The sequence below is a fragment of the Harpegnathos saltator genome, unplaced genomic scaffold, assembly GCF_003227715.2.
Source record: "Harpegnathos saltator strain DR-91 unplaced genomic scaffold, Hsal_v8.6 scaffold391, whole genome shotgun sequence".
NCBI classification, from domain to species: Eukaryota; Metazoa; Arthropoda; class Insecta; order Hymenoptera; family Formicidae; genus Harpegnathos; species Harpegnathos saltator.
Genome location: NW_020230196.1, coordinates 467,549 through 492,471, shown reverse-complemented (window position 1 = coordinate 492,471; position 24,923 = coordinate 467,549). Strand labels below are relative to the sequence as shown.

The following is a 24,923-nucleotide window of genomic DNA, read 5'->3' as shown; positions in this document are numbered from 1 at the left end:
TTTTCTTTCCCCGATAAGTTCTCACAGGCACGTGAGGCACCCACACCCAGAACGATTAAGGAGGACGCGAGGAGGTGAAGAAAGAAAAAGAACGAAAGAGAATGAAATCACCGGCGTGATGAAGTCGTGTACGGTCGATTAAGAAGTCACCGGGGAGACACGTGCAAGTGGACCTTAAAATATGGCCGCTTACGAGACGCGGGGGTTAATTACCTCTGTCTTTCTGTACGCCCCGCAACAGTAATGTATTAACACGTTTAGGCACGGCCAGTTAATCCCGAGGAGCTGCTCAACGCACCGTTAAGCACGCTTGACTCGTTAAGTCAGCCAATATGTAGCACTGTACAAGAGATATTATACTTAAATGCGATGATCATCGCCCGGACGAACGTCCTCGCGATTCGTACGCTTCGCCTTCGTCCTAATTACCGGGTCTGTTCTCTTAAAATGTAATTAACATTCGATTACCTCCGTGACGGCGACGGCGATGGCGGCGGCGGCGACGATGACGATGACGATGACGACGATGGCGACGTTTGATTGTTACAGCGCGCAATCACGAAATGGTGCTCGTTTCGGGCGTAAACGTCTCGAGTACACACGATTCTCCTTCGTACGATAACGCACGTATCAGCAACGTGTAATTAGGCAGCTGGATATCCCGGACGAAAAAGCACGAGCACTCGCGCCGACTCTCGCATCTCGTACTTATCCGCGATTAAAGTTATAATGTGACTGATGTTAGAACGCCGATTCGTATCACTTACGAACTGATCGCTTATAAATGGCTGCCTCGAAATATCGCCGCAAAACGAGATAATTGTGGGAGATAATGCCGTGCTTGAAGTAACGACTTAAACGCGTGGTTTAATGCGGTAATTGGAACTTGGCGTTTATAAATTTGTAAATTGGAAAGAAAGTTGTCTTCTCCTCCTCCCTCCCTCCCCCCCCCTCTCTCTCTCTCTCTCTCGGAACATAAGCTTTTTATTCTCGCCATTATATGAACGTAAGATTTTCCTTGTTTAAGAAAAAAATAATGTTATGAAAAGATATATCACGCTGAAAAAGAGAGTACACATATTTACTTTGCCTCAACACGTTTCATGAAATTATTCGAGGTGACCTCGGTGACCGAGGTACGTGTAAAAATCATACATAGCGTGGAAACCTGTCCTTAGTCACGCGTGGACGTTCTTATCACACGGCAAGATCGTTCCGGAAGCATAACTCGATTTGCCTTTTCGTTGGTATTTGCATGTGCGGAAATAATTCCCATGATTCGCCGGAAACGTATCAGATAAGGGTCCCGTACTTCTATCCCAGTCGCATTAACGGGCTAATTAAAGCGCCGTAAACAATGGTCGACTCGGAGGGGCTTGCTCTTTCGGTTCGTCAGAAAATCCAGAACACGCGCAGCTATGTTTATACGCAAACATATGCGTTCTACTTACATATACCAGGTGTCCCGTAATCATAGACATTACCGAACATACCGGACGAAGAGGAAAATTATTCAGTTCTACACTAAATTATCCATAATAATGCGTACGAATTGGAAGATTGGAAACGGTAGGAGCGGTCGAAATTTCGTAGAGTTACAAAATTACAAGATTCCCAAGAAGCTTCCACAAAGTAAATAACACAAAGTAAACAACACAGTCTTATCTTTCTCACAGTCTTTCATCACTTCATCAAACGCTTTCGTGCACATTTCGTCCTGAAATAATCGATAACTTCGTGAGAGCTTACATATCAAAACACATGAGCGAAAACCAAAGCAGCTCTCGCGAAGGAAGAGCCTCCTGCTCGAGAAGACAACTTCTGGGATACCCCGTGTGTGCCATACCGAGATACCTGCGTAATCTTCACATGTACACCATGTTAACGTAACGCACGAGCAACACGAGCGGGCTAATCAACGGGCATCTAGATCGTTAAGCGTGTGCTTATGCATGGCTACGTGCACCTAAGTGCACACGCGGTAACAATATAGCACGGACATTAGCCGTATCTGCGTACACGCATGACCGCCTTCGCAGCGCGGCTGAAGGCTCAGCCGTAGATGCATGAAAAATTGACTGGTGCGTGACGCAGCTATATCGCCAATTAATATAAGCGGCCGTTTTGTCGGCCAATATATTTGCATTCTCATCATTGATAACGGCTGATTGGGGGATATCGAGATGCCTGAGCTACTGTTATCGTTGACCGATTGTGGCCCGTATACAAGTATACAAGTACGTAATTCGCTTCTATTGTAATAAAATTATATATGTGTGTGTGTGTGTGTGTGTGTGTGTGTGTGTCATTTCATTACAATAAAATGTGAGAATATTTCTCGCGAGATTGACATTCGTACATTGATAAACTACCACCGATATTAGTCCGGCTAGAATTTGTTTAAAAGATTTGAAGGATGAAAAGTAAATATTTCACGTATACGATATAAATGTTCGTGCTATAAATTTGAGGAGATGACCGGACGAATTATTAATTAATTGTCGTAATATACAAATCTCAGCCGATCGTATATCATCCAATAGAAATTTTCTCCACGGATACGAAACTATCCAAAACTAGCAAAAATACGTCAGAGCGCAAATTACCTTCCTTTTGTTTCTACTTGTTTGTTACATACTGTAATGCGTGTCTAATACGAAATTCGGAAGAATATAAAGACGTGAGAATATCTTTGCGTACGTGTGTTCCAGATACACCCGGGCACACGTGGCTTCAATTCTCCCGGAAATATGGGGGACTAATCTAGAAGAAATAAGTAAGAACAAACGAATAGTGAAAGAATAATCAATCCCGCTGGAATGGAAGTAGAAAGCAGCGGAGGTTTCCATTGATGCGAATTGCGCGGAGAGCCACGAACGCGACGGCGGCCGGCGCGGAGATCGTGACTACGATCGGGTGCATTGATCCATACGACGCAGTTAATTGATTATGCGGACAAGATAATTGCGCTTATGTTGCAATTACACTGGCGGGAATCCAGGAATTCTCGCATTATTGTGACCGGCGAATCGTTAAGTCGCAGGATACTTGCCAATCGCGATCGCCTCGTTACAAATTGGAGCACTGCGCCCGATTACATGATTAATTAATAGCGACGCGTCTAGCTGAACGGGGAATTTGAGTTTCTATCTAGATAACGCTGACAAGGGTGTAAAGATCGTTCTCGTGCCCGCGATCGTGTCCGCGGCTCGTGTTCCATCAATCTTGGCGGTGGCCGTGCGAGTTAACGCGACGATATCTCCGCTCGCAACTTCGCTGCAAATTTGTACGCGTTGCATGACGGCGAACGATTTATTAACCGCGAGGAAAACGGCTTAAAAACTTTCAGTAGAGCAGCATGAAAATTCATGACGATCCTCCCCGGGGGGAGGGGGGGGGGCAAAAGTCGGAATAAATTAAAATTCAGCAGAGTAAGTGCGAAACACAACGAGAGAGATGTTTTTGCGACGATAATTAAATATATCCAGCGATGATATCGCGGAAACGAATTAATGATATTAATGATACCGTTCGAATTAATGATATGCAACGCCACGGAGCATACGTAACAATTTTCTCACGTCTTTATATTCTTTATCCTCGGATCCGTTAGACGAAAGGAAGATAGCTCTCGCCGTTTTTCAGCACCCGCTTCTCCAGAAAGCAGGCAGAAAGTAAACTCCACGCGCGTAACCGCCGCAAGTACTTTAATATGATTAAACATGGCGAGTCTCGTTATTAATTTTAACCAAAGCGGGAGAGAGAGAGAGAGAGAGAGAGAGAAAGAAAAAGAAACGACAGAACACCGTCGGGATCGGTAAGGAGGATGCACAATCTGAATATCTAATCGTTCGCACATTAGCTGCTGCGTACGAAACGGAGAAAGAAAGAGGCATGTAAAAAAAAGGAGTCGGCTACCTCCTCTCTCTCTACTCCCGTCGTTTTATTCCTTCATACAGAACGAATTAATGATAAAGTCATTGCACAGACGCGTTCGCGAGGAAGAAATCGACGTTGCAGCCGGAGCGAGCCGAGTCTAATAAGTCAGTCACGCTACTATTAACAAGAAAGACCGCAAGTTCGACAGCATATTATCCCGGAATCAATGAACTAGAGATATATTATATAATATACGTATAAAATCGTTGTTAAGCAGAAAGAGAAAAGGCAAGGTTTTTCGTCTCGCTAATAATTATATCATCGCTACACCGTATCGTGTCGATTCGCCGACGAGCTCCTCTCTGAAGGAAGATATGCGCAACGTCGCATTGGGCAATTTAGCCGACGCGGCTAATAGGTCCGTGGCTGTGATTATTCATTATTTGGGGAATGCCCGACGCGACAGCGAGTCTCGGATTAGCATACGTAGCTTAAACTGCGAAAATAACATGACTGCGCGCACACGCACGCACGCACGCCCGCACGCACGCACGCACGCACGCACGCACGCACGCACTCTTACCGCACGCAACGGCGCGAGGGGAGACACAGAAACGACCCGAGCGACGAGGATGTCGTCGCGCGGCGGGGGAGGGAGCAGGAGAGGGGACGTGGTTCCTGGCATTAACATTGTGCTTTATCGAAGCCGCTCATCGTCGGCATATCCGGATTCAAATTACGCCTTTATGTTTATTTATCCAGTTATTAAAATTACATTAAGCGTCGCACCTAATTATGTCGCTCGCGGAACGTCCTCGGCTGCCGAAGAGCGCCCGGGACGCGCCGCACCGTCCGCCGCGGCGTCCGGAAGGAGTTATTAAACTCGGCGAGGAGAGGAGAGGAGAAAGCGAGAGGAAAAAGAAAACGAGACGGGACAAAGGAAGCAGATCCGAAGGAATCACGAAAAGATCGCGAGGACAGATTAGTTGCTTGGTGCGGGGCAATGATCTCTCTCTTCCTCGTTGCTACGACGCGCGCGAGTTGATACCTGAATACGTTTATAAGCACGCAGCTTCGTGGTCAGGCGCGCGCTTAATCATGCCGTTTGTGTCCTTTATATCTTTAAAGGACCACACTGTTCACACACACACACACACACACACTTCGAGTGCCGCGCTTTTTTCTTCCTTCCTTTTTAATCGAGACGCGATCACGCGGTTAATTATCGGCAGATAAGCTGATACGTCGATTAAGCTGCGGCGGAGGAGTGGAAGAGAGGAGGGAGGACTGTCTCCCGGCGCGTTAATATCTGGCATAATTTCCGGAATGAACGATCGGCCGCGCGCGAATGCGGTGGCAGGACTGTGCAAATTGTCGCGACGATCGAGAGTGTTGCACCGTCATGCGACTCGTGAAATCACGCGGTGCTTCTCCCGAGATCTGGCAGCGATGAGCGAAGACGTCCATAGGTCTCGTTTACCATCATCATTATCATTACGCACGAGCTCCATGACGGTGTTACGTGGTTCAATTTGAATACATGAGAGGCAGGAAGCGCGATGGGGGCCGCCTCTCGCGAAGACGTGTGTCGGCATTAGCCACGCATGTTCCTGTGTACACTGTCATTATCTTTACTTAAAACGACCCCCGGCTCCTTCGGCTGCGTCTGTCGCCATCATCCCGTTGCTGACTCATACAATGCTGCGAAATTCAAAACGACCTCCCGTGCGTATCATTTCGGACATCATTAGAGGGTATTAGTTTACCGATGGTCCCTTCGAAACGCAATCCTCCAAATTATGATGATTGTTAAGAAAGAGAAAAAGACGGGGAAAAAAGAGAGAGGGAGAAAGAGCGCAAGATATATATACGTATACCAGGCAAATGTTGCTGAGTTTCAATTTTCTCATCCGTCCGTAGCTTCTGCGGCTTCTGCGTTTACCGTAAATTTTACCTTTGCGTACACGTATACCGTTTTCGAATAATGTAGACCGCCCCGTCAAAACATCAGTCAAGGATCAAAGGCAATGGCGCGAGCATAAAGTCAATGGAAGCGGATTGATAATGTAACGCGTAAATCGTTAATAAAATGCAGATTATTCGCTGAATATGCAACTTGCGATCAAGTCAACCACACACACACACATACACACACACACACACACACACACACACACACACACACACACACACACACACACACACACACACACACACACGCACGCACACACATGTACACATACACGTACACACTTACGCGCAACGGAGCGTGCAACGTCGTGCGAGTACAATTATAGCGGCGCATAAGAAAGATTTTCTTAATCCTGGCCAATTTGCGCTTCGATGCATTATGCGATAAATATGCACCGATAAATCTTCCGCTCGTCCTGCTGCACGCGAATTCCGCTTTGATTATTCAAATTACATACTAATTCGCGCTAATCGCGCAACCGTCTGGCGAGACAATAACGCAATTAAAATGCCGTTCATGCGTACCGGCTTCTTTAAGCTTCAATCTATTCGCACGCGCGCTTTTTGCACAATGTTCGCCAAGAGTTCGCGAGTTACCGCGCGAATCGACACGCGGGGAAGTCGGCTGCCAAAGCTACGCATCCCGCCGCTTTGGGTCTCGATCGTGCGCGCTTCGCGGCGCATCTCCGTGGGGCACGAGAATCAGGATCCTGACTAACCGTATAAAGCGCGCACGAATTGTGCGTGTGACTTTATACTCGCGCCGAATAACGCAGCCGTAAGCGAATACCGCGCGGGATCTTCGACTGACACCGCCGCGCATCTGATTCAGCCGATTCGGCCGACGATACCTCCGCGCCGAAATTCATTCCGACGAATGGAAGAGGTGCGATCTGCATGCGAACATATGGTACGCGCGAGCCGTATGAAACCCCCGAATGCGCGACATGCAGGTCAAAATTTGCGGCGAAACGCGGCCACAGCAACGGCAAGCCGCGGCGCCGGCCGGCTCGAGCGAGGATGATTTTCGGCTTCACCGGCGCGGTATTCTCGTGTTTTCGTCAAAAGCACATTCGATCGACCTGCCTTTGTGCAGCCTGTCTGCGGACATACGGAAACGAGGAGCGATCCTCGTAGTCGCAATAGCTGCACAAGGTGAAGGATAATTTTATGCAAATTATCCCGCTCGCACAAAGTAAGCGAACTGTGGAAGGGACGGGTATTGTACGACAGGTATCGTTCGGAAATTGACGAGCGCATGCAAAGGAGAGGGACAGCAGCCTTTCAGTGGTGGTACCATTTTTGCACTTCCTTCGAACACCATTCTGGTAACTCGCTTATCGTTGACTCAACAAGCGCCGGATGACGGCAAGCTTTACACGCGCGTCGCGTTCCCCCTTATTCGCTCGCGCTTGCGACGCGGTTTTCGCTAAATCTGAGCAGCGAATTAACCTTCGAATTTTCGTAAGTCGCGTGGCATCTGTAATGACGCGGGGAACTTTCACGATCCTGCCGGAATCCGACGCGTTCCGTCTTTCGACACGCGCCGTCGTCCTCACATTCCTCGCAGATGATCCAGAACGATCGACTTCCCGTGGGGTAAATCACACGGAGAGAAGCTGGCGCAATCTGCGCGCGTATTATTCTGATTCACGCATCCGCGGCTACCGCGCTTCACGGAGGATACACGCGACGTTATACAAATCACGAGTCATAATCGATAATCGTAAGAGAGTGAGAAAGAGGGCGAGAGAGAGAGAGAGAGAGAGAGACAGAGAGAGAGAGAGATCATTTCATTCGCATGCCCGTACGTCCTTTCGTCCGTCCGATCCGGCATGCGCGTTGAGGTGAGCAACATCGTTATTTCATTACTTTTGCCGGGATTATCGAGGACGAAGGACGCGCGCGATCGTCCCCTTTTGCGGAACCTTCTCCTACTGCGATTCTAAGCGCGCGCTGCGCCGCGCGCTTCTTGTTAACATTTCTAACATTTCAAGGCGGACATTTTGTCGTGCGTTTTCCAGCCGTAGGCGAGTCGATTTCGTCGCAGGTATAATTCACTCGGGGCAGAGAGGACTCGGCCGAGATCGCGGTATTATGCAGCTTGTCCTTTTAGCTCGTATACGAGGCTGCGTGTGTACGAGCCGCCGCGCATCAACCTAGACTGCCAATCGAGCGCGTCGGCGAATTAGCATACGCGGCCACCAAATACGGCGAGCGGCTCGACGGCGGTGGTACGCCGACAAATGCAATGAATATGGTGATTTCCATCATTTATCCGGCTCGCTAGGTGCAAACGCATCTGCCGCGGTCCTTGAAGCGAGACGCTGCGCGCGTACGCGTCACTATCCCGCGACGTTGAGAAATATTATTGAAATTGATTCGTAGAGCGGGACGCGTTCTAGGAATTCAGATATCGACATCGATAACGAGCTTCGTTCGTCCGATCATTATCATTATCTATCGGTACTTTTATTCCAATGTTATTTGTTCTAACGCGTTAATCAAGTCGAGACGATTGGCCCTGAAAATCGGCGCGTGAGAAACATAAACATGCGACGTTCATTTCGTCCATCGAGATCGATCTAATCGCCGATATGCTAAGATACAGTATAAATTCAATCTCAGTTCGGTCGAGGCGTCGCGAGCGCAGAAATGCGTCGCGAGGAGACATTGGGTGCGTTCACAACAAGCTCAACAGTTGCACAACAGTTGAGCATCCGATGAGTGAATGATGAGTGAGCAGTAGAAATGTACACTGAACGCAACTGATCAGAGTTCTGCGCGATTTCGTTGCGCGGAAAAAATGTCAGATAAACGTACCAAATATTACGGCCCGTCTACACGCTTATGTGTCTTGTAATTATTAAATATTTTTAGAAATACAATTCATATGTGTCTGTTACAATGTATATTCCACACCAGCCTTGACATTCCCCGCTGTATATATTTGAATTTATATGACTATTTTCTTGGTTATTTTCTTTATTCATGGGCTGCGCCATGTTGGATCGGAGACTGATCAGTGAAGGTAGCGACGAATATTTATGATGAGAAAAAAGGCGACCGCTCATTCAACATGTTGCGAGTGAGCGCATCGCTCAGTAGCGTTCAGCGACGAAATCACTCAACAGTTGCACAACCGTTGAATGTCGTGAACGCACTCATTAATCGCGCGTAACATCGAAATGTACATCGCCGTAGGAGAGAGCTTAAACTTCGTCTAACAAGCAACACGCGTTTCGAGCGGTACACCCGGCGCGCTATAAAACCACGCGCCATCGTCCCGAGCCGTAAGCAGCCAATCTGCGAATATGAATCCGTGTGAACACGGAGTTTACATCCCACGAAACGTGGCCGCGATGTCCCTACGTGTCAGTGCGGCGTGCTCGACGCATTATCTCGCTGCGCGCCGTACATGCCGTGATAGGTTTCATTATGAGAAGTGCATTTCCTTTTCCGACGCAAGGCGGCAAGGTCGTCCGTGCACCTCTTGCCGAGCCCGATGCAGCCGCGTCCGGTGCATCCGTCATCGGCGCGAGAGATCGTATCGATCGCCCCGCGGAACGAGGTAACGATGCGAGTCATAATTTGCATGTCGCGCTCAGCAATGCTACGTTGTAACGAAGAGTTATGGCGCGACGTCGGCGAAACTTCCACGGAGGGAGCAAGGATTAGTGGCGATTACGATCGCATCGAGTTGCGAGCGAGATGTATCGATCGACGTCGACTCGCGCGTCCTTCGTCCGCGGCGCGATCCCGCGCGATCTTACTTCATCCTTTTTCTTCTTCCCTTTTTGGATTTTTATTTCGTCTGAAGCAGCGTAGCTTGAGTAAACGCACGAAAGCGCGTCCTTCGTACGAAGAATTATCGTTACAGACCTTTCTCAACGAAAATTCAACTGGTCGCTGTTTTTCCAACGAGAGCTCCTCCCCGATCTTGTAGCATCGGTTGAGCTGATAATTATAACTGGAAATACGATGCCATTTATATATACCCTTTACAGAGAGTGGCAAAAAGGACCACTTTGTAAGCTCAACTCGTGCATCTCCTTAAAAGCGATTCAATTCGACGTTAATCCTCTCGAGATAGGCTGATAGATAAAAACGCGACGCAGATGGCTTTTAGAGCACCTCGTCGCGGGAGAATACCTGGGTATTCCTAGGGTTAATGGAAGGTGTGAGAAAGTCGGTCGCGTGTCATGTCGCGGCAGTGATTTGTCGCCGCCGCGTGTACGTGAACAGTCGACGGTCCTGCACACGTGCACGCGTCGTAGCGCGTGCGCGCGCCGAAACGTATCCTCGGAGAGTCGGAAGAGAAGGGTTAAAGAAGAGGCCCTCGCCGGCTGTCTGCCTACCTGACCGCGTGGGTTTCGCGTGTCCTAGAAAAGGAGCGGGACGAGCGAAAGCCGGTGAGTGAGTGAGAGAGAGAGAGAGAGAGAGTGTGTGTGTGTGTGTGTGAGAGAGAGAGAGGCGGCTGAAAGGCACGAAACGAAGGAAAAGGAAGGAGCAGCCACGTGACCTCTGCACGGTCCTCCGTTTCACGGCGATATCCTCCCGGCCCAACCTGACCTATCCAAGGTGAGATTTATCCGTCGGCTTTACCTGCCACGAGCTGTATAGGTACCGTAGGTACGAGCATCCTTACCGTCTCTGCCTATCTACCGGGAATCCCCGCATTGCTATTTCCCATTCCCGCGAACCGACCCCTCCCCGCGCCCGGCGCCCAGCCGCCCACTCGTGCGGGTCACGTATCTCAAGCTTTTCCGTGCGACGAGTCCGTGTCTCCCAAAGTAACAGGTGAGATTTCCAAGACGATCGCGCCGGCCATGATCCAGCGGGCAGTGTTATTAAAGATATAGCGGGTCGCCCTGTCCGGTCCCGATTATGCCCTTCCGACTCTCTTGCTCAAACGGTGTACAATCAGTTCGATTCATTCGCGTGCAACAACTATAATAATCTCGGCCGAGTTGATTTTCCGATCTTACTTGCAATATTAGAATTCCTCGGGGAATTAATCGAGTTAACGGACGGTCGATCGCGCGCGGCGCCCGTCGCGAGTCGTGGGCGCAAACAGCGTAAAGTCGGCATCCTGAAGACCGGCATTACCTCGAGTGACGGACCCTCCCAGCGGGTCACGTGGGTCGGCGATCGTCCTCAGCAGAGAGTCAGAGACGCGCCGTGTGCCTCCCGACGTAACGTCGGGATTTCGTGTGCTAGCCCGGAGCGTTTCGGCCGAGGCCTTAATTCGAGGGCCGTACAGGGTATAATCGGAAACCCGGCGGACAATGCAAATAAGGAGGCATTATGCGCGCTGCCGGTGACGCAACGCGAACGGTCCGCAAGCCGCTTCCGCTTTCGGGCTCGAGGAATGGCCGGGTTTTTCATTAAAATCGTATCACCGGCCGAGCAGATATTCGACCGTGGCGGTCACGTGCACGCACGATGATTCGAGGTACGGTCTTAATGGAAGAGAGAGAGAGAGAGAGAGAGAGAGAGAGAGAGAGAAAGATGATCTCGCGAATAAATGTAAATCGAAGCGGTATTCTCTAAGTTTAATTGCGCGGCAGACAGAGAAGATCGCTATCGTGCCGCTTGTGTATTTGCACATGCCTCATCCTCGTCGCAATTATTTTCGATCGATTGCGCTGCCGTGTGCGGTTCGCGTGGTAGATCGCCGCCCATAGATTAATGACACAAACTCGCCATATAAATCCGCGAGATGTCACATTGTTGCGACAGAAGTCCGCACGACGCGAGCTATGGCCGCTTCCTCGCGGAGATTTTTCGGTACGACCAGTCATCATATATGTTGCCTCGCGTTCACTGGAATTCCAGTTTACGTGAAACGATGACGATGCGTAACCATTCAGAAATTCGCAGCTACGATCTACCATGCCTACCTAACGTCAAATATGTTTTTAGCGACACGTTTTAGCGTAAGAAAATGAAAAGAAAAAATTTTTTTCTAAATTCGCAGCTACGATCTACCATGCCTACCTAACGTCAAATATGTTTTTAGCGACAACGTTTTAGCGTAAGAAAATGAAAAGAAAAAATTTTTTTCTAAATTCGCAACAGTAACGATCTCTGTGTGTAAAACGAAAAGTATGTTATATATATATATTTTTTTTTTTTTGCGAATACAAGTTGCCACGTTAGGTTCTGCTTTAACTTTGAAGGAAGTGACAGTCACACACAACGCGTTAATTGTCATGCTTCAGATTGAAAATTTCCTTTATCACACGCCGTCCGCTTCCTCGCCGGCTATGTTATCCGTTGTGCAAATCCCATTGGATCGCGCGTCTTTATGTATTCATAGTCACTGTGCGTATTAGCCGTGCGAGGTACGCGCTTCCGGCCGCTTCTTTAACGCGTCGGCTTTTTATCTCTGAGCCAAGCCTTCGTTTCTCGAGTGACGCGAGCGAGAGATCGCCGATCGATAAAGGCCGTTTTACTCGCACAGCAAAGAGACGCAGACTAGGCCGTAAAGATAAATATATTATTCGACCGCGATTAAATATAGCCAAGAAGAGAGAGAGAGAGAGCCGATAAATGCGATTTTATCCGTCAGCAGCGGCCGTCGCACGGATTGCGATGAAACACCGGATGCGGCGCATCGTTGGTGCAGCGAGCATATCGATATACATTTTTAATCAATATCCACTCTGGCGTCACGGCTAATCGTGAGTTAATGACGGCGCGAGAGCATAAAATAGTGACGATGAAGCGGGTGCTCGTGCGCTTGCTTTCTCATTACTGCGCTGCAAAGCAACGTGAGCTGAAATAATGAATTGGCATCTCGTCAGTCTGCGAACGATTAGCAATCCTGAAACTCGAGGGTAATTTTTACGAGCGACGTTCTACCGAGGCGATAATCAAATGTATCGTTTAGTTAGTCGATATTTAACAACAATATGTCAATCCGCTGCTCGGCACCGTGACAGCGACGTAGGTAGAGAGAGAGAGTGAACTTAGGCGATGGACCGGATTCGTTTGAAAATCTCGCGCGCGCCAGCCCGGAAGTTCCTGCGTGTAATCCGCGCGAGACATGACCATGAGGTACAGATAGGCCCAGGAAACGGAAGATAAGAGGCTCTCCCGAGCGCGTCGCGAAAGAAAATGGCCACCTAAATAGCGAGACCCTACGCGTTCGCGGGGTTCGCGTTTCGTTCCAGGCGAGAACGGACTTCGCGGAATTTACATCGACACGTTCGAAGCTCGAAGATCACTGATCACGGAGCGAGAAACGCGAGAGGGATCGGCGTATACCCCGCCGAGTACTCTCACGAATCGGCAGGCCGTCTAATTTTCCGCACGCGAGTGATCCGACGGCACTGGGATGCGCCTCTCGGACGAGTCACTCGCCGAGAAAACGCTAATAAAGGAGAGAACGAGACGAGGCTCCTGGCGATGGTTAGTGGAAGCGATCATGATGAAAAAGATGATCCCAATAAGGATGATTTAAGCCGGTGGCCGCGAATCGTTATCGGAGGTTTACGCGGCACCACATCAAAGCGGTTCGTGCGCCTTCAGCTAAATTACGCAGAAACAAGCGGAAACTCTGGTTAATCGCATCAAGGCATGCCTCGAGAGGTACGGCGTTAATTAATGACGATAATCATCCCCGATAAAATAATACCGCCGGGAAAACCGGGATTCCAAGTGTGGCACTGTTGAGAATCGCGGAAGATTGCACCGCAAGCTGTGCGCGTCTTCTTGTGTGTTTCGTTAATGAAGATTTCAGTCTCAACGGAGAAGCCTGGTCGAGTGATATCATTTTCTTCTCGCGGAAATACACGTAGTTACTTCATATCGTGCAAATATTCGCGTGCAAATATGACGTGCGCGCATGCGAGGAAGTATTATATTTTGGTCGCGCTAGCGCTCGCCAGGCGTTGATTAGGAGACGTGAAAAAAGCGTGCAAAAGCAACGATCGAAATCAATGCGGAGGGAAGATACCCGAGAAAATTATTATCATCGCGCGCGTGCACAAACATACACACGCACGTACGGGCGCAAAACGCACGTGTGCACACGGCCGTTCGTCTGCATGCGTGATTTTTACCACGTCGAAACTCATCGACGCGTGATAAAGATTGCGTACGTACAGAATCTAATTACGCGATAAACATTGTTGCGCCGCTACACCTGCTCGTAAATAACATAGAATCAAACGCGTATCAGGTTACATCGTAATACACCCGGGCTCGGAGGGAACGGGTCATTGGGCCCGGCGAAACGGGTACCTGAAGCCGCCCGTACTCTATGTCCTGTCCGCACTTTCATCAAGGACGAGACGCGGAATCATCATCGTTGATTATGAACACCGTCGTAGCAAAGAGTGGATGCGATCGAAAGAATTTACAGCTTTGAGGTAGATTGAGTGCGAATGTTCTTTGTTTCTTTTTTATATCCAGCTGTGGTTCTCCTCTGCTTTCAGCGTTAGATTAGGAACTTTGACGGGAAACGTCTTGATCCAGTGTCACTTTATCAGCGTTAGTTTGATTGCTTGCAACGGTTTGCAATAACTATTCTCGCTTCTCCATTCTCGTTTTGTATAATTACGATCACAAGCGTACGGTATGTATTCATCACACACGTTCGAGGCGTGAAGGATAGATTTTTCTATCGACCGACCGGCGACGATAACAGCTAATCGATCACAATCAAAGTTTCGAGCAAGAGTCAAGTTTGATTTATGACTACGGTTTTTCTATATTATGTGATTCAATAACTAAACTGAATTACATAATGTCACGGAATTACAGGGATTAGAATTTCTTTACTTATATATTGGTCAAGCTGAGATATCACAAGATACGATACCGAATATTTTTCTTCCTCGTCTGTCGTCCGTATATTTACCGATATTCTTTCTTCTTTCATATTAGTGTAACTAATGTAATAAAGTGCAGAAGGGCGACGATTTATCATAACCTCGATACCAGGCACTCGAATACGAGGAATACATAGTCGTCACGTAATTGCCATAGATCAACCACGTCGGACAGATCACAGCGATACGCACTTTTTTTATAGATAATATCGGAAGACTAGCGATTTTTCTATCTCGCGAGTCTAATGCTTATCGCGGCTGATCGACGCCCATTAATGACATCTTCCATGTTATTAATTCTTTGTTTATCGTGTATGTCGTACTTAACAATGGGGACTCGTGTAAAAATAACATTACGTTTTATTAAAAGATCTAAATGCCCATTTCCCTAGATCAGAATATTTTACTTCAGAATATTTTACTCTTATCGTCTTCTCTAGTACATATATATTTTTAAGTCAATCTCTCTCATATCTTCAATCTCTCAGCTCTGAGGACATATGTGTAACAATATTTATGGAATATGTATTTCCTAATAAATTTCGTTGAGATATGAGCGACAACGATAAAATACACCATGAAAAGTACACTAACGATAGTAACAGATGTGTTATGTCATAAAAAAGTGACGTCAGGAGATGAGATATTTCATCTTGCTTCAAGTTATTTCAAATTTACCTCACATTTTATTTCGATCATAGAAGCAGCCTCGGCAGATCTTAGATCGATACTTAGCGATTCGCTTCTGCGGAATTCAATGTGGTCACAGATCATTATTTGTTATGCGTATTATCACACGGTACTGACGAGGAAGACTCGCTAAGGTCTTATCTATATGTCGCACGGTTGTTGACGAATCCGCGAGTGCAGGCAATACAAACGACACACATGCAGCACGGTGGAATCGTGTGTTTATCAGAAACCGGTAATACCGAATCGAAGCTGAAAGCGCGCGGCGCGTGCACCACGGCTATTAATAAACCCGCGTGTGTAAAGTTGCACGTAATTAATAACGCCCGAAGACGGCGCAGACGGAACATATATCATAGGCGTATAGCACAGCAGACAGTGTCGATCGAAGTCGCGCGATCGACATCTCGGCGCATGCTAATTATCGCCAAAGCCGCTGTGACTCAAACCCGCTGATACGCGCGTGATATGGATTCTTAAACTTCGCTCGTAGCGTAGACAGCGCCTGAACTAATTTTACTCGAACGTGCGAATGCGCATTAACGAGATAGCAGATCGCTAACATGTAACGATTAGTCACCGTCATCAGCGTGAGAACGTCATACTATCTTCGTGGTAATCGGCAATATAATCTGGATATTGTATACGTTAGCACTCAAGCTTATTGCTTTCCTTTCATATATTCTGCGAGCAATAATATAATCGTATAAATAGTTCTGGTTATTATCGCGCCTTATTTGAAATAGACGGAAAGAGAGAGAGAGAGAGAGAGAGAGAGAGAGAGAGAGAGAGAGAGAGAGAGAGAGAGAGGGAGAGAGAGAGAGAGAGAGAGAGAGAGAGGAGAGAGAGATGCAACGATACCGTTAACGTTAAAATAACTCAGGCCAGTCGACTAAATCTGGGTCTCTCTCAAATAAATTCATCGTAAGCGTTAGTTTATACCCTAAACTTGTCATTCGGTTTGGCAGATGCGCAAATGTAAAATCCGGCCGTTTCAGTTCTCGCGAGTGGGGGACTCACGACCTACACAATGCCACGATGCACAATGCAACCGTAGAGAGCAACAATGCAGCGCGGGGGCGTCGAGAATGTGACGGTAGACTGCGTTGACAGCTGACGATCGTAACGTTTGCACAAAATGCTCGACTTTTATTGCTCGTAATCATTCGGCATGTACAAAATTTCGTAGGAGCGAAAAATTTTAATTATTCAATAAGTATTCAATATTTATAACAATAAGAAGTAGTGGATCTTCCTTCGCCACGGGAGATTTGTGCAACATTCTCCGTCAATTCAGTCAATGAAGAAATTTAGATAGAAAGAGAAATAAATATCTGCTTACATCCGAGCTTAATTTGATACACAGTGTCCGTCATTCTTAAGAATGACGTTAGCGCTTCAGATAAGTGATAATGCAGTGGATTAATTCATATGTTTACACGACGGGATTAGATTATTACGTCATTGAGATTCGACTTACGCACTGCTCGGCTTCAACACGTTTGCATTTAAACAAAATCTTCGGAACGTTTGCGGGAATCACGAATAAAGTGTGTGCGATCATGGCGATACTTAAGACCTTTTCAATGATTGCCTATAGTTATCATAACAATAATATCGATTCGATCGAATAAATGGACGTCTTCTCAATTAAACGAATTAGCAAATCATGGCGATGACGAATATTTCTCAGACTCAGACGTAATGTGCAATTCGCTCACCTGAGGCGCCCCGAAGAGGCCCCGAAGGACTGCCGCCGGTAGAGACACCCTCATCTTCACTGCTGCTGGTGCTAGCCTCACTGGGGCTGTAACTTCGCCTGCTCACGTCTCCCTGTCTGGTGATTTTTTGGCCGCTAGCCGTGCCGTTGTTGTTGTCGTGCATTCTAATATGAAGTCTTTCATGCATAGTCCTCACGCGCGAATGCAGCCTTTGCTGCTGGAGGGAGCCAACGGAGAAGTCGAGTGGCTGATCGATCTCCGATTGCACTTGCGGCTGATGCCTCTGCACCTGGCCACACACCGATCCGGCCACTAAACTCTGCGGCTGGGACACCTGTGCGATGGAGGATATTTGTTGCTGCTGTGTTTCCTGATGAACACTACTGGGCGGGCTCCACCACTGGTGCCCGCCCTGATTCGGTCGCCAAGGCTCGATGGTATTATTGTTCGTGGGGCTTGTCTGCTTTTGCTTTTGCAACGACTGTTGGGACTGTTGCTGTTGTTGCTGTTGGGCCATAACAACCTCGACCAAGTTGTTGTTCTCAAGCAGATGCATACTGGGGCTCTGCGTCATCGATGCTGGCAGAACGAAGGGGGAGAGTCCTACCGACGGCGGACTGGCCTCCCGACGCTGTCTGTGGGCGGAATGATGATGCTGCTGCTGCTGCTGTTGCTGCTGCTGCTGCTGCTGCTGCTGGCGGTGATGATGATGCTGCTGCTGATGCTGCTGTGGTGAGCTCGTGGGCACTACCACCGGAGGCGGAATCGGCCGGACGGTACGCGCGGCCTCCGCGACCCACCGGCGCACCGCCTCACTGTCGAGACCCGCCAGCCCTGCGGACTTTGTCTTGGACTGGCCTCCGGACGATGATAAACCCTTGTCGGGTATCAGGCCGGATAGCGCGAGGACCCCGGTGCCCGCCACCGCGACCCTGGGTCCCGAAACGCCCCCGTAGGCAGCCAACGCCGCGAGATCCAACGTGGTCACCTGCTGGGTTCTACTTTCGACGAAGGATCGCGCCAGTTTACGCAGTGGGAGGCCGTTCACTGATAACTTAGTGCGCTACTTCGATCATCGTCGCTTGTTTGTGAGAATGCGCGAATGACGAAACACAGCTTAAAGATGTTGCCTCTAGGCTCGATTGGCTCGGTCAACGGACCGGGAGGACATCCGCGGTTCCAAATATTCGTTCTCGTTGCGAGTACAGCACTTTGAGACATTCAGCGGACCACGGTATCGACAGGATTTTTCTGCAGCTGCGATAAATTTAGTCAGTTGTGTCTCTGATTCTTCGATAACACAGTTCTTCACTTAAGAACTCAAGACACCCATGAAGAATCTTCACGGTAACGCACACGCGTCCTTTCGGTATGATGGTGGTGTGTGTATTCCAGTTTGAGAAATAATTATCCAATACACGATTTGTCTGACGCATGAGATTTGAGCGTTGCTGCTGTTGCTGCTGCTAATGTTGTTGTTGTTGTTGTTGTTGTTGTTGTTATTGTTGTTGTTGTTGTCGTCGTTGTCGTTGTTATTGTTGCTTGCGTATGAACAATCTCCACCTTCATCATAAATGCATCCTGACAACTGCAGTTTTTCGTACAGAATAGCGTTCCCGCCTGGTGACTGTCAAACATCGGCTGTAACGCACGTGAACACCGGTGCAGCTGTCACCGGCGAGAACTGTCAGTCCGCTTGGTTGAAGCCCAACCGAGTTGTCCCTCCCGACGATACACACTCTCTTCAGACACTCGGAACGACAGGCAGTCTTTGCGTCTACGTGATTTGCGACTGTCATTGATGTACCGGAGACAGAATCACCGGCTGACGAAGTCATCAACAAACACTACAACTCGTCAACATGAATAACCGCGAATTTGACTAGCGAGAGCCAGGTCACTCTACACCGATTCACCACTCGCTGCCGCCCATAAAACGCTCCCTGGGCGTCACGTCATTGTGAATAACACGTGACGCGATTAGCAGCGACCGTCACGACGCAATGTGTCGAGATAGCCGATAGCAACGCAGGTGGGAAGCGACTATTACGACCTGCCGACGGGTGAGTCAGGTCCAACCTGTCGACGTATCCTCCCTCGTACAGCGTGATCGTAGGCACGCTTGGATGAGAGTTCACGCGACAAGCTACGACGGCGGTAGCTACGGTTGCTGCGGCTGCGGCGGCTGGTGGTACGGCGGTCAGATGCTGTCGCGTGCATGTGTGCAGCTACACTAGAGGACTCATGTACACCCGCCTGGCCGCCTACCGGCCACAGCAAACGCGGCCGCGTATGCGAACCGGAGTAACTTGAGGTGGGGGAGTCGTTAGGTCTCCTGGCAGAAAGAGGAGAATCTGCGAGCGAGACGAGGAGAGAGAATATCCACGGCTCCGATGAAAAGGGAGCGCGACAAGGAGAGAAGCGCGTGGAGAGAACAGCGTGGACGGCAGTCAGCACAACCTGGGGACGGCGTTTCTGGTGGGGGCAGCAAAAGCGTCGGTGGGGAACACTCCTTCCAATCGCAGGAAAACGCGGATCACGAGCGGCTCCGCCCGCGAAGTAAAGGCGAGTTCCAGCCGTGGAACTCGCGTGAGCGCGAGCGCGAGAGTGCACCTTTTTCACCTGACGTGCATCGGCCGCTGCTGTTGCTGCCGCCGCTGCCGCCACCGCCGCCACCGCCGCCACCGCCGCCGCCGCTGCCGCCGCCGACGCCGCCGCCGCAGCCACCGTCGCTTTACCGTCGCCGCGAGGCCAAGGAGAGAAAGAGAGCGAGGAAGCAGACAAGCGGATTTGCATACGCAACGCTCGCATCCAATCACAGCGCTACCTACCCTACCCCGCCGAGATGATGACGATTAGACCTTGATACTTAAGGACCCGTTCCGTGACCGATACTTAAGAATTAAAGCCGACTCGATTCCGCGGCCGGCCAATCCGGTGCGAGTTGCATCGGACCGGTTCGATTCGCATGCTTCTTCGCGGTTTTCTTTAATGCGGACCGAGCGAGATTGTGAGCATACCCGTTGGATTATCAGGGGCCTTCACTGCTCGAGCAACATGCCAATCAATAAATGTTCGCTGCAGAGGCCAATCAAAATGTGCCTCGGCGCAGTCTCGTGTGAAAATGCACCATGCTTTGGACGATTACCTTAACTACCTTGGGAGTACCACGTGGTCACACAGGATGTGCAACCGCATAGTAGAGGATACAGCGCGGTTGATGCAGACGTAGGAAGATGGACTTAGTTAGACGGAGTAGCCGCAAGAAGGCCTCTCGCGCCGCCGGACCACCCACATAAACCCCTATCGTAGCAGCCACAATCGACTATTGGGGTAGTCTGTTGGATGGCGAGTGTGATTACGTCTCACGGGAAATTTTACATCGCATTCCAAACGTGATGAAATCGTCGAAAAACTCAATATCTCAGTATTTATGTCTATCGTTGTTATTTCTTTCTTTCCTATAAATGGATATACGAGAAATATTTCAGCAAATTCGTGCGACATTTGTAAAATTTATTTATACGTTGGGACATGTGATCCTAATTTGTTGTCCTAGCTCCTAATTATTCGATACTTGAGAAAATATTAAGGCCGGACACCACCGAGAGTACCGAGATGAGATAAACACACCGAGATCTTTTCTTCCAGAGATCTTGAGGACATACCTGGGGGGATTGGGGGCTTGTATTACGGTTCGATGACATCTGGGGTAGCAGCAGGTGGATATGGTTACAGATCCAGATCGCCGGTAAGAGCGATCTGCCAAATAATGTGATTATTGTGCTGGCCTAAGGTATATTTCTGCCAGCAGAAAGACATACCAAAATGATACACCACGAGCTGTACACTGTAATTCAAAGTTTCCGTCTTAGTTATCGTAATCATTGTCCTATAAATTATTTTTTTAGGGGATATTATACTTCAACTTTGTAGTAATTCAATGAGTAATCCCAACATGCTACCTGACATGACATGACCAGGCATGGCTTTTCACTTCGAAATATCGACGCCAACGTCACACAGGAGCGATATAAAAGTTTATCGTGAAAATATCGACGGGGGTGGTTGGGCCTCCATAAACCCTCCTATCGGCCGCCATGTCGACTCGGGCACCTCTCACCTATCATATTTCCATACAAATCCATCCAGCCTCACCACTCCCAAGATTTGAATTCAGCATGCGCAGTGCCGGTACAAAAAATAAGGCGCTTTAAACTGGCCCTTTTATTGGTCGCGCGAACCGTAGCACTCCCCCACCTTCGGCTATCCCCTTCGCGTTGCACACACATAGGCGTCAGTACCTTTCTTCTTTTTCTTATCGCGCTATCATATTTCCATACAGCCGACATCCTCCACCACCACCGCCACCCACCACTACCACCGTCGCCTCCACCACCATCGTCACTCTGCTTCCACCCCTACTTCCACTCGATACCTAGCTCGCCCAGATTTGAATCCGGCATGCGCAGTCCTGCGCGCAAAAAGGGCGCTTTAAAGAGGTTCTTATTGGCCATGGGAACGCCATCCCCCACTCCTTATCGCGTGTACCGCGTACCTCACATCACAAACGCAGCCTTCCTCTTATCGTGCCAGCCATCCCCTCGCCGCGCACCCCGAACTTTCGTCTTCCTCGTGCTTTTTCTCTCCCGCCTGCTCTCTCGTTTCTTCGTCCTGGTCCCCCCCACCAACGCCTCGTCCTTCGCCTCGCATGCCAGACAGGATACATAGGAAGGGGCAACCCCTACCGCGGTTCCGCCACCCTCGCGCGTCCGTGGCGCGACGAGGACGGAAATGATAAGGGAACAGAGACGACGATAGCGAGGGAAAGAAGAGAGAAGGAAATGGAGAGGAGAGAGCGCGCCGGTATTGATTTTAATGACGCCCCTACCGGCACGAAGTCACGAGAGAGGCGCGAATAATATGTACGCGCTTTGATTCTAATAGACGGCTATTATAAGTGCGTGCAAATAAATTTCCCCGGCTGCGCAGGAGATCCGCGGTTAGATACGTGTTTGAAACGTTCCGTGATCATAATTGATAACACCCGGCGAGACACTGAAAGTCGTCCGCGTTCTCACGATTCTCCCCGTCGACGTAACCAAGCAAGCTCGCGAGAGCCACTTCAAGGAGAAAGAAGAGAGTCATGCTCGAGATACGCCTGTAATGCCGCGACAATGTCGTCCCGATGCAGCTATCTCGTCGCGTGTCGCCACTGTCTTCAATTGTTAAGATGAATTATTAAAACGTCCCGCGGCATGTGTGTGCGTTCCCGTTCCGGGATGGAAGGATCTCCCCATGGGTGGAGTTCCGTCTGGCGATGAAGGGTGAAAACACTTGCCGTGTAAAATCAAGAGGATCAAGTGGCGTTACCAAGGGGGTCGCATTCAAATATCACGGGCGGGCCCCTAATCTGAATAAAGTGGCGAACCCTTTCCCCTACGCTATGTGGTGAACCCTCTCTTTTTATTCATCGCACGCAGGTATTTGCATGGGCCGGCTACTGACGGCAGGTGTCGAGCTCCCTCTTCTTTATATTCAATAGAAGAGAGAGCAGCTATATGGAAATAGATAGGTACCTGTCCGGTAATGTGCGCTCCGCGACGGAGAAGGGTTGATCCTCACCGTTGATTCGTCACCGGCACAGGTGAACCGTCTACCTGATCGCCATTATGCGGACGGCTGACTTTTCTTAAACGCCGCCAGTTCTGACAAAAGTCTTTCGCAAAGTATCGTATCTTTACAAGCAAGAAGCGAATGCGGTTTTGAGTAACGTTTTTTGCATGATGCGTACGTGCCTTATAAGAGGAAAGTATAGATTTATGTAGTGTACAAATTACATGTACAAATTTATATAATCCCCGTATGTGTTACGTGACATATCTTTTCATATCTAATTTCGAAATAAACTGTAATTTCAAAATATTTGCGATCGCACATCTCTAAAGTGTCTAATTGCAAATCATTTTGCAATTGCAAAACATTTCGTATGAATATTACGTCAGCGCAATTTATACGATCTAAAAGATCCTTCTTTCTATTTGAAACATAGGTATCCTAAACAGTTCATTCCTAAACAGTCAAACGCGAGACTAACGGCATAGTATCTACCGACGAAATACGAATCTCTCCCCGTTTACGTTGTGTACCGTTACGACACAGTACGGTTCTTAAAAATCACGAAAAAGGAACACGACTGACATTCGAGACTTATCTCGGGCTCGCCACGTGAGACCTTCGTACCCCCTACCAGTTTCTTTAGTGAAGTCCTCGGCTAGGGTCCACCCTCCAGCAACAGTAAAGACGAGCCATTACGGTCAAAATTAGAGGGTTTGATCCCAGTCGAGCGCTCGCGTTCCAGAAAATGGGAAAGAATACTTTTCTATGCTCGAACATTTTAACCATCACTAAGTGTGTGCGCAGTGAGAGCTCTTGAAGGGCCAGGTGCGCGCTACGTACATTTTTTTTTAATTCAAACCCACACAACGGCGTACAACGAATCGAGCTCGAGCTGTGACACGGGTCAAGCCTTTCGTGTTTGCGCGTGTTTGCCCCGAGGGATTACGAAATCCATTACTTCCGATACTTAAAAACGAAAACGCTCCTCGGCATCACTCGCCGTGTCACGGTGTGTTCCGTCTGAAATTCAATGGATTCTCTCCATACACGGACGAGCTAATTTTGCTTCGGTGTGTGCGCAATGGTACTTTTTAAATTCTTCACGTACCCATGGAAACTCGGAGCGAACTCGGGCGCGATTGTTCCCGGCACTTCTCGCGCGGAGAAGTTCCTGAGAGCCGGACTGAACTTTACTGGCTTGCTATTTTCGCCGAATAAGAGATCGTTTTTTCTTACTCTCCCCTCCTTCTCTTTCTCTTTCTCTCTTCTTGCCCCTCTGACAGGTTCAAGCCGGGCGCTTCACAGAAAGTTGAAATTTACAAAAAAAATTAAGAGTAGCGCGCGAACTAAGCTCCAACTGAGCGAGGTTCGCTAAAGGAATTTTTACAGCTTCATTGTCGACAGACATAATAGTGTGATAGCCAATGACTATTATTTACGATATTTATTTCTCACACCACTTATTTGTTGCGCAAATTTTCATTCGGCCTATCACCGACCGCAGGAACTGCTCATGTTTTGGCGCATACGGTTTGAAAATTTTTATTAACTTGAGTCCTGAACTCCATATTTGATTATTTTGTTTGTGTTTATGACCGAGCTCTCTACATTTCGTATTGCCAGATTTGTCATAACGAGCTCGTATAAATTTGAAAGAAAGTACTTTTACGACAGAATGAAGCACACACACATACACATAATCCGCGTCAATTGCATGCAGGAAAATCTTGCAATCTCTGGCAAATCTTGCAAAAGCAGATCTAAACAATTCTTGGTTATAAATATCCATATGCGAGTAATGATCAAGTAACGAAAATATAAAATCGGAAGATTGTTCGGAAGATTTAATAGTCACGTTTAATAATTTCCCGGTAACCAATTTCCCACAACTGAGTCCTGGTGCCGGCAATTAACAAAGACGCGAAATAAGTACGTGCTCGCAAATGTGTCACGTTTTCGTTCGCAAAGGTGAGCTTGTAATCTTCAATTTCAGCAACGCTCAATAGCACACATTCGATGTTATTTTTAATTATCTGAAGAAAAGACTCACTCTGCTTTCCGAAAGGCTCCAGAGGTGAAGAAGCTCCAGGGATTTCGAACATGAATTTGGGATAGTCACCGCCGAGAGATCGCTCAGTGGTTCTTATCCCGCGCGGACTGAAGCTCGTGGGTGTTATTTCGGGAAACGATTAATCTATACGGC

At 48.5% G+C, this 24,923-nt stretch overlaps 1 protein-coding gene across 1 annotated transcript in view; it reads right to left on the bottom strand.

The window, feature by feature from the left end:
* The window catches only part of LOC105185234 (AT-hook motif nuclear-localized protein 13-like), a 68,183-nt gene extending 48,841 nt beyond the window's left edge, over window positions 1–19,342 (bottom strand). The window contains exon 1 of the mRNA XM_019842322.2: window positions 17,102–19,342. Within this exon, the coding sequence (XP_019697881.1) occupies window positions 17,102–17,675 (574 nt within the window). The 5' untranslated portion in view covers window positions 17,676–19,342. The remainder of the gene's footprint in view (window positions 1–17,101) is intronic.
* Between the last annotated feature and the right edge of the window lie 5,581 nt (window positions 19,343–24,923).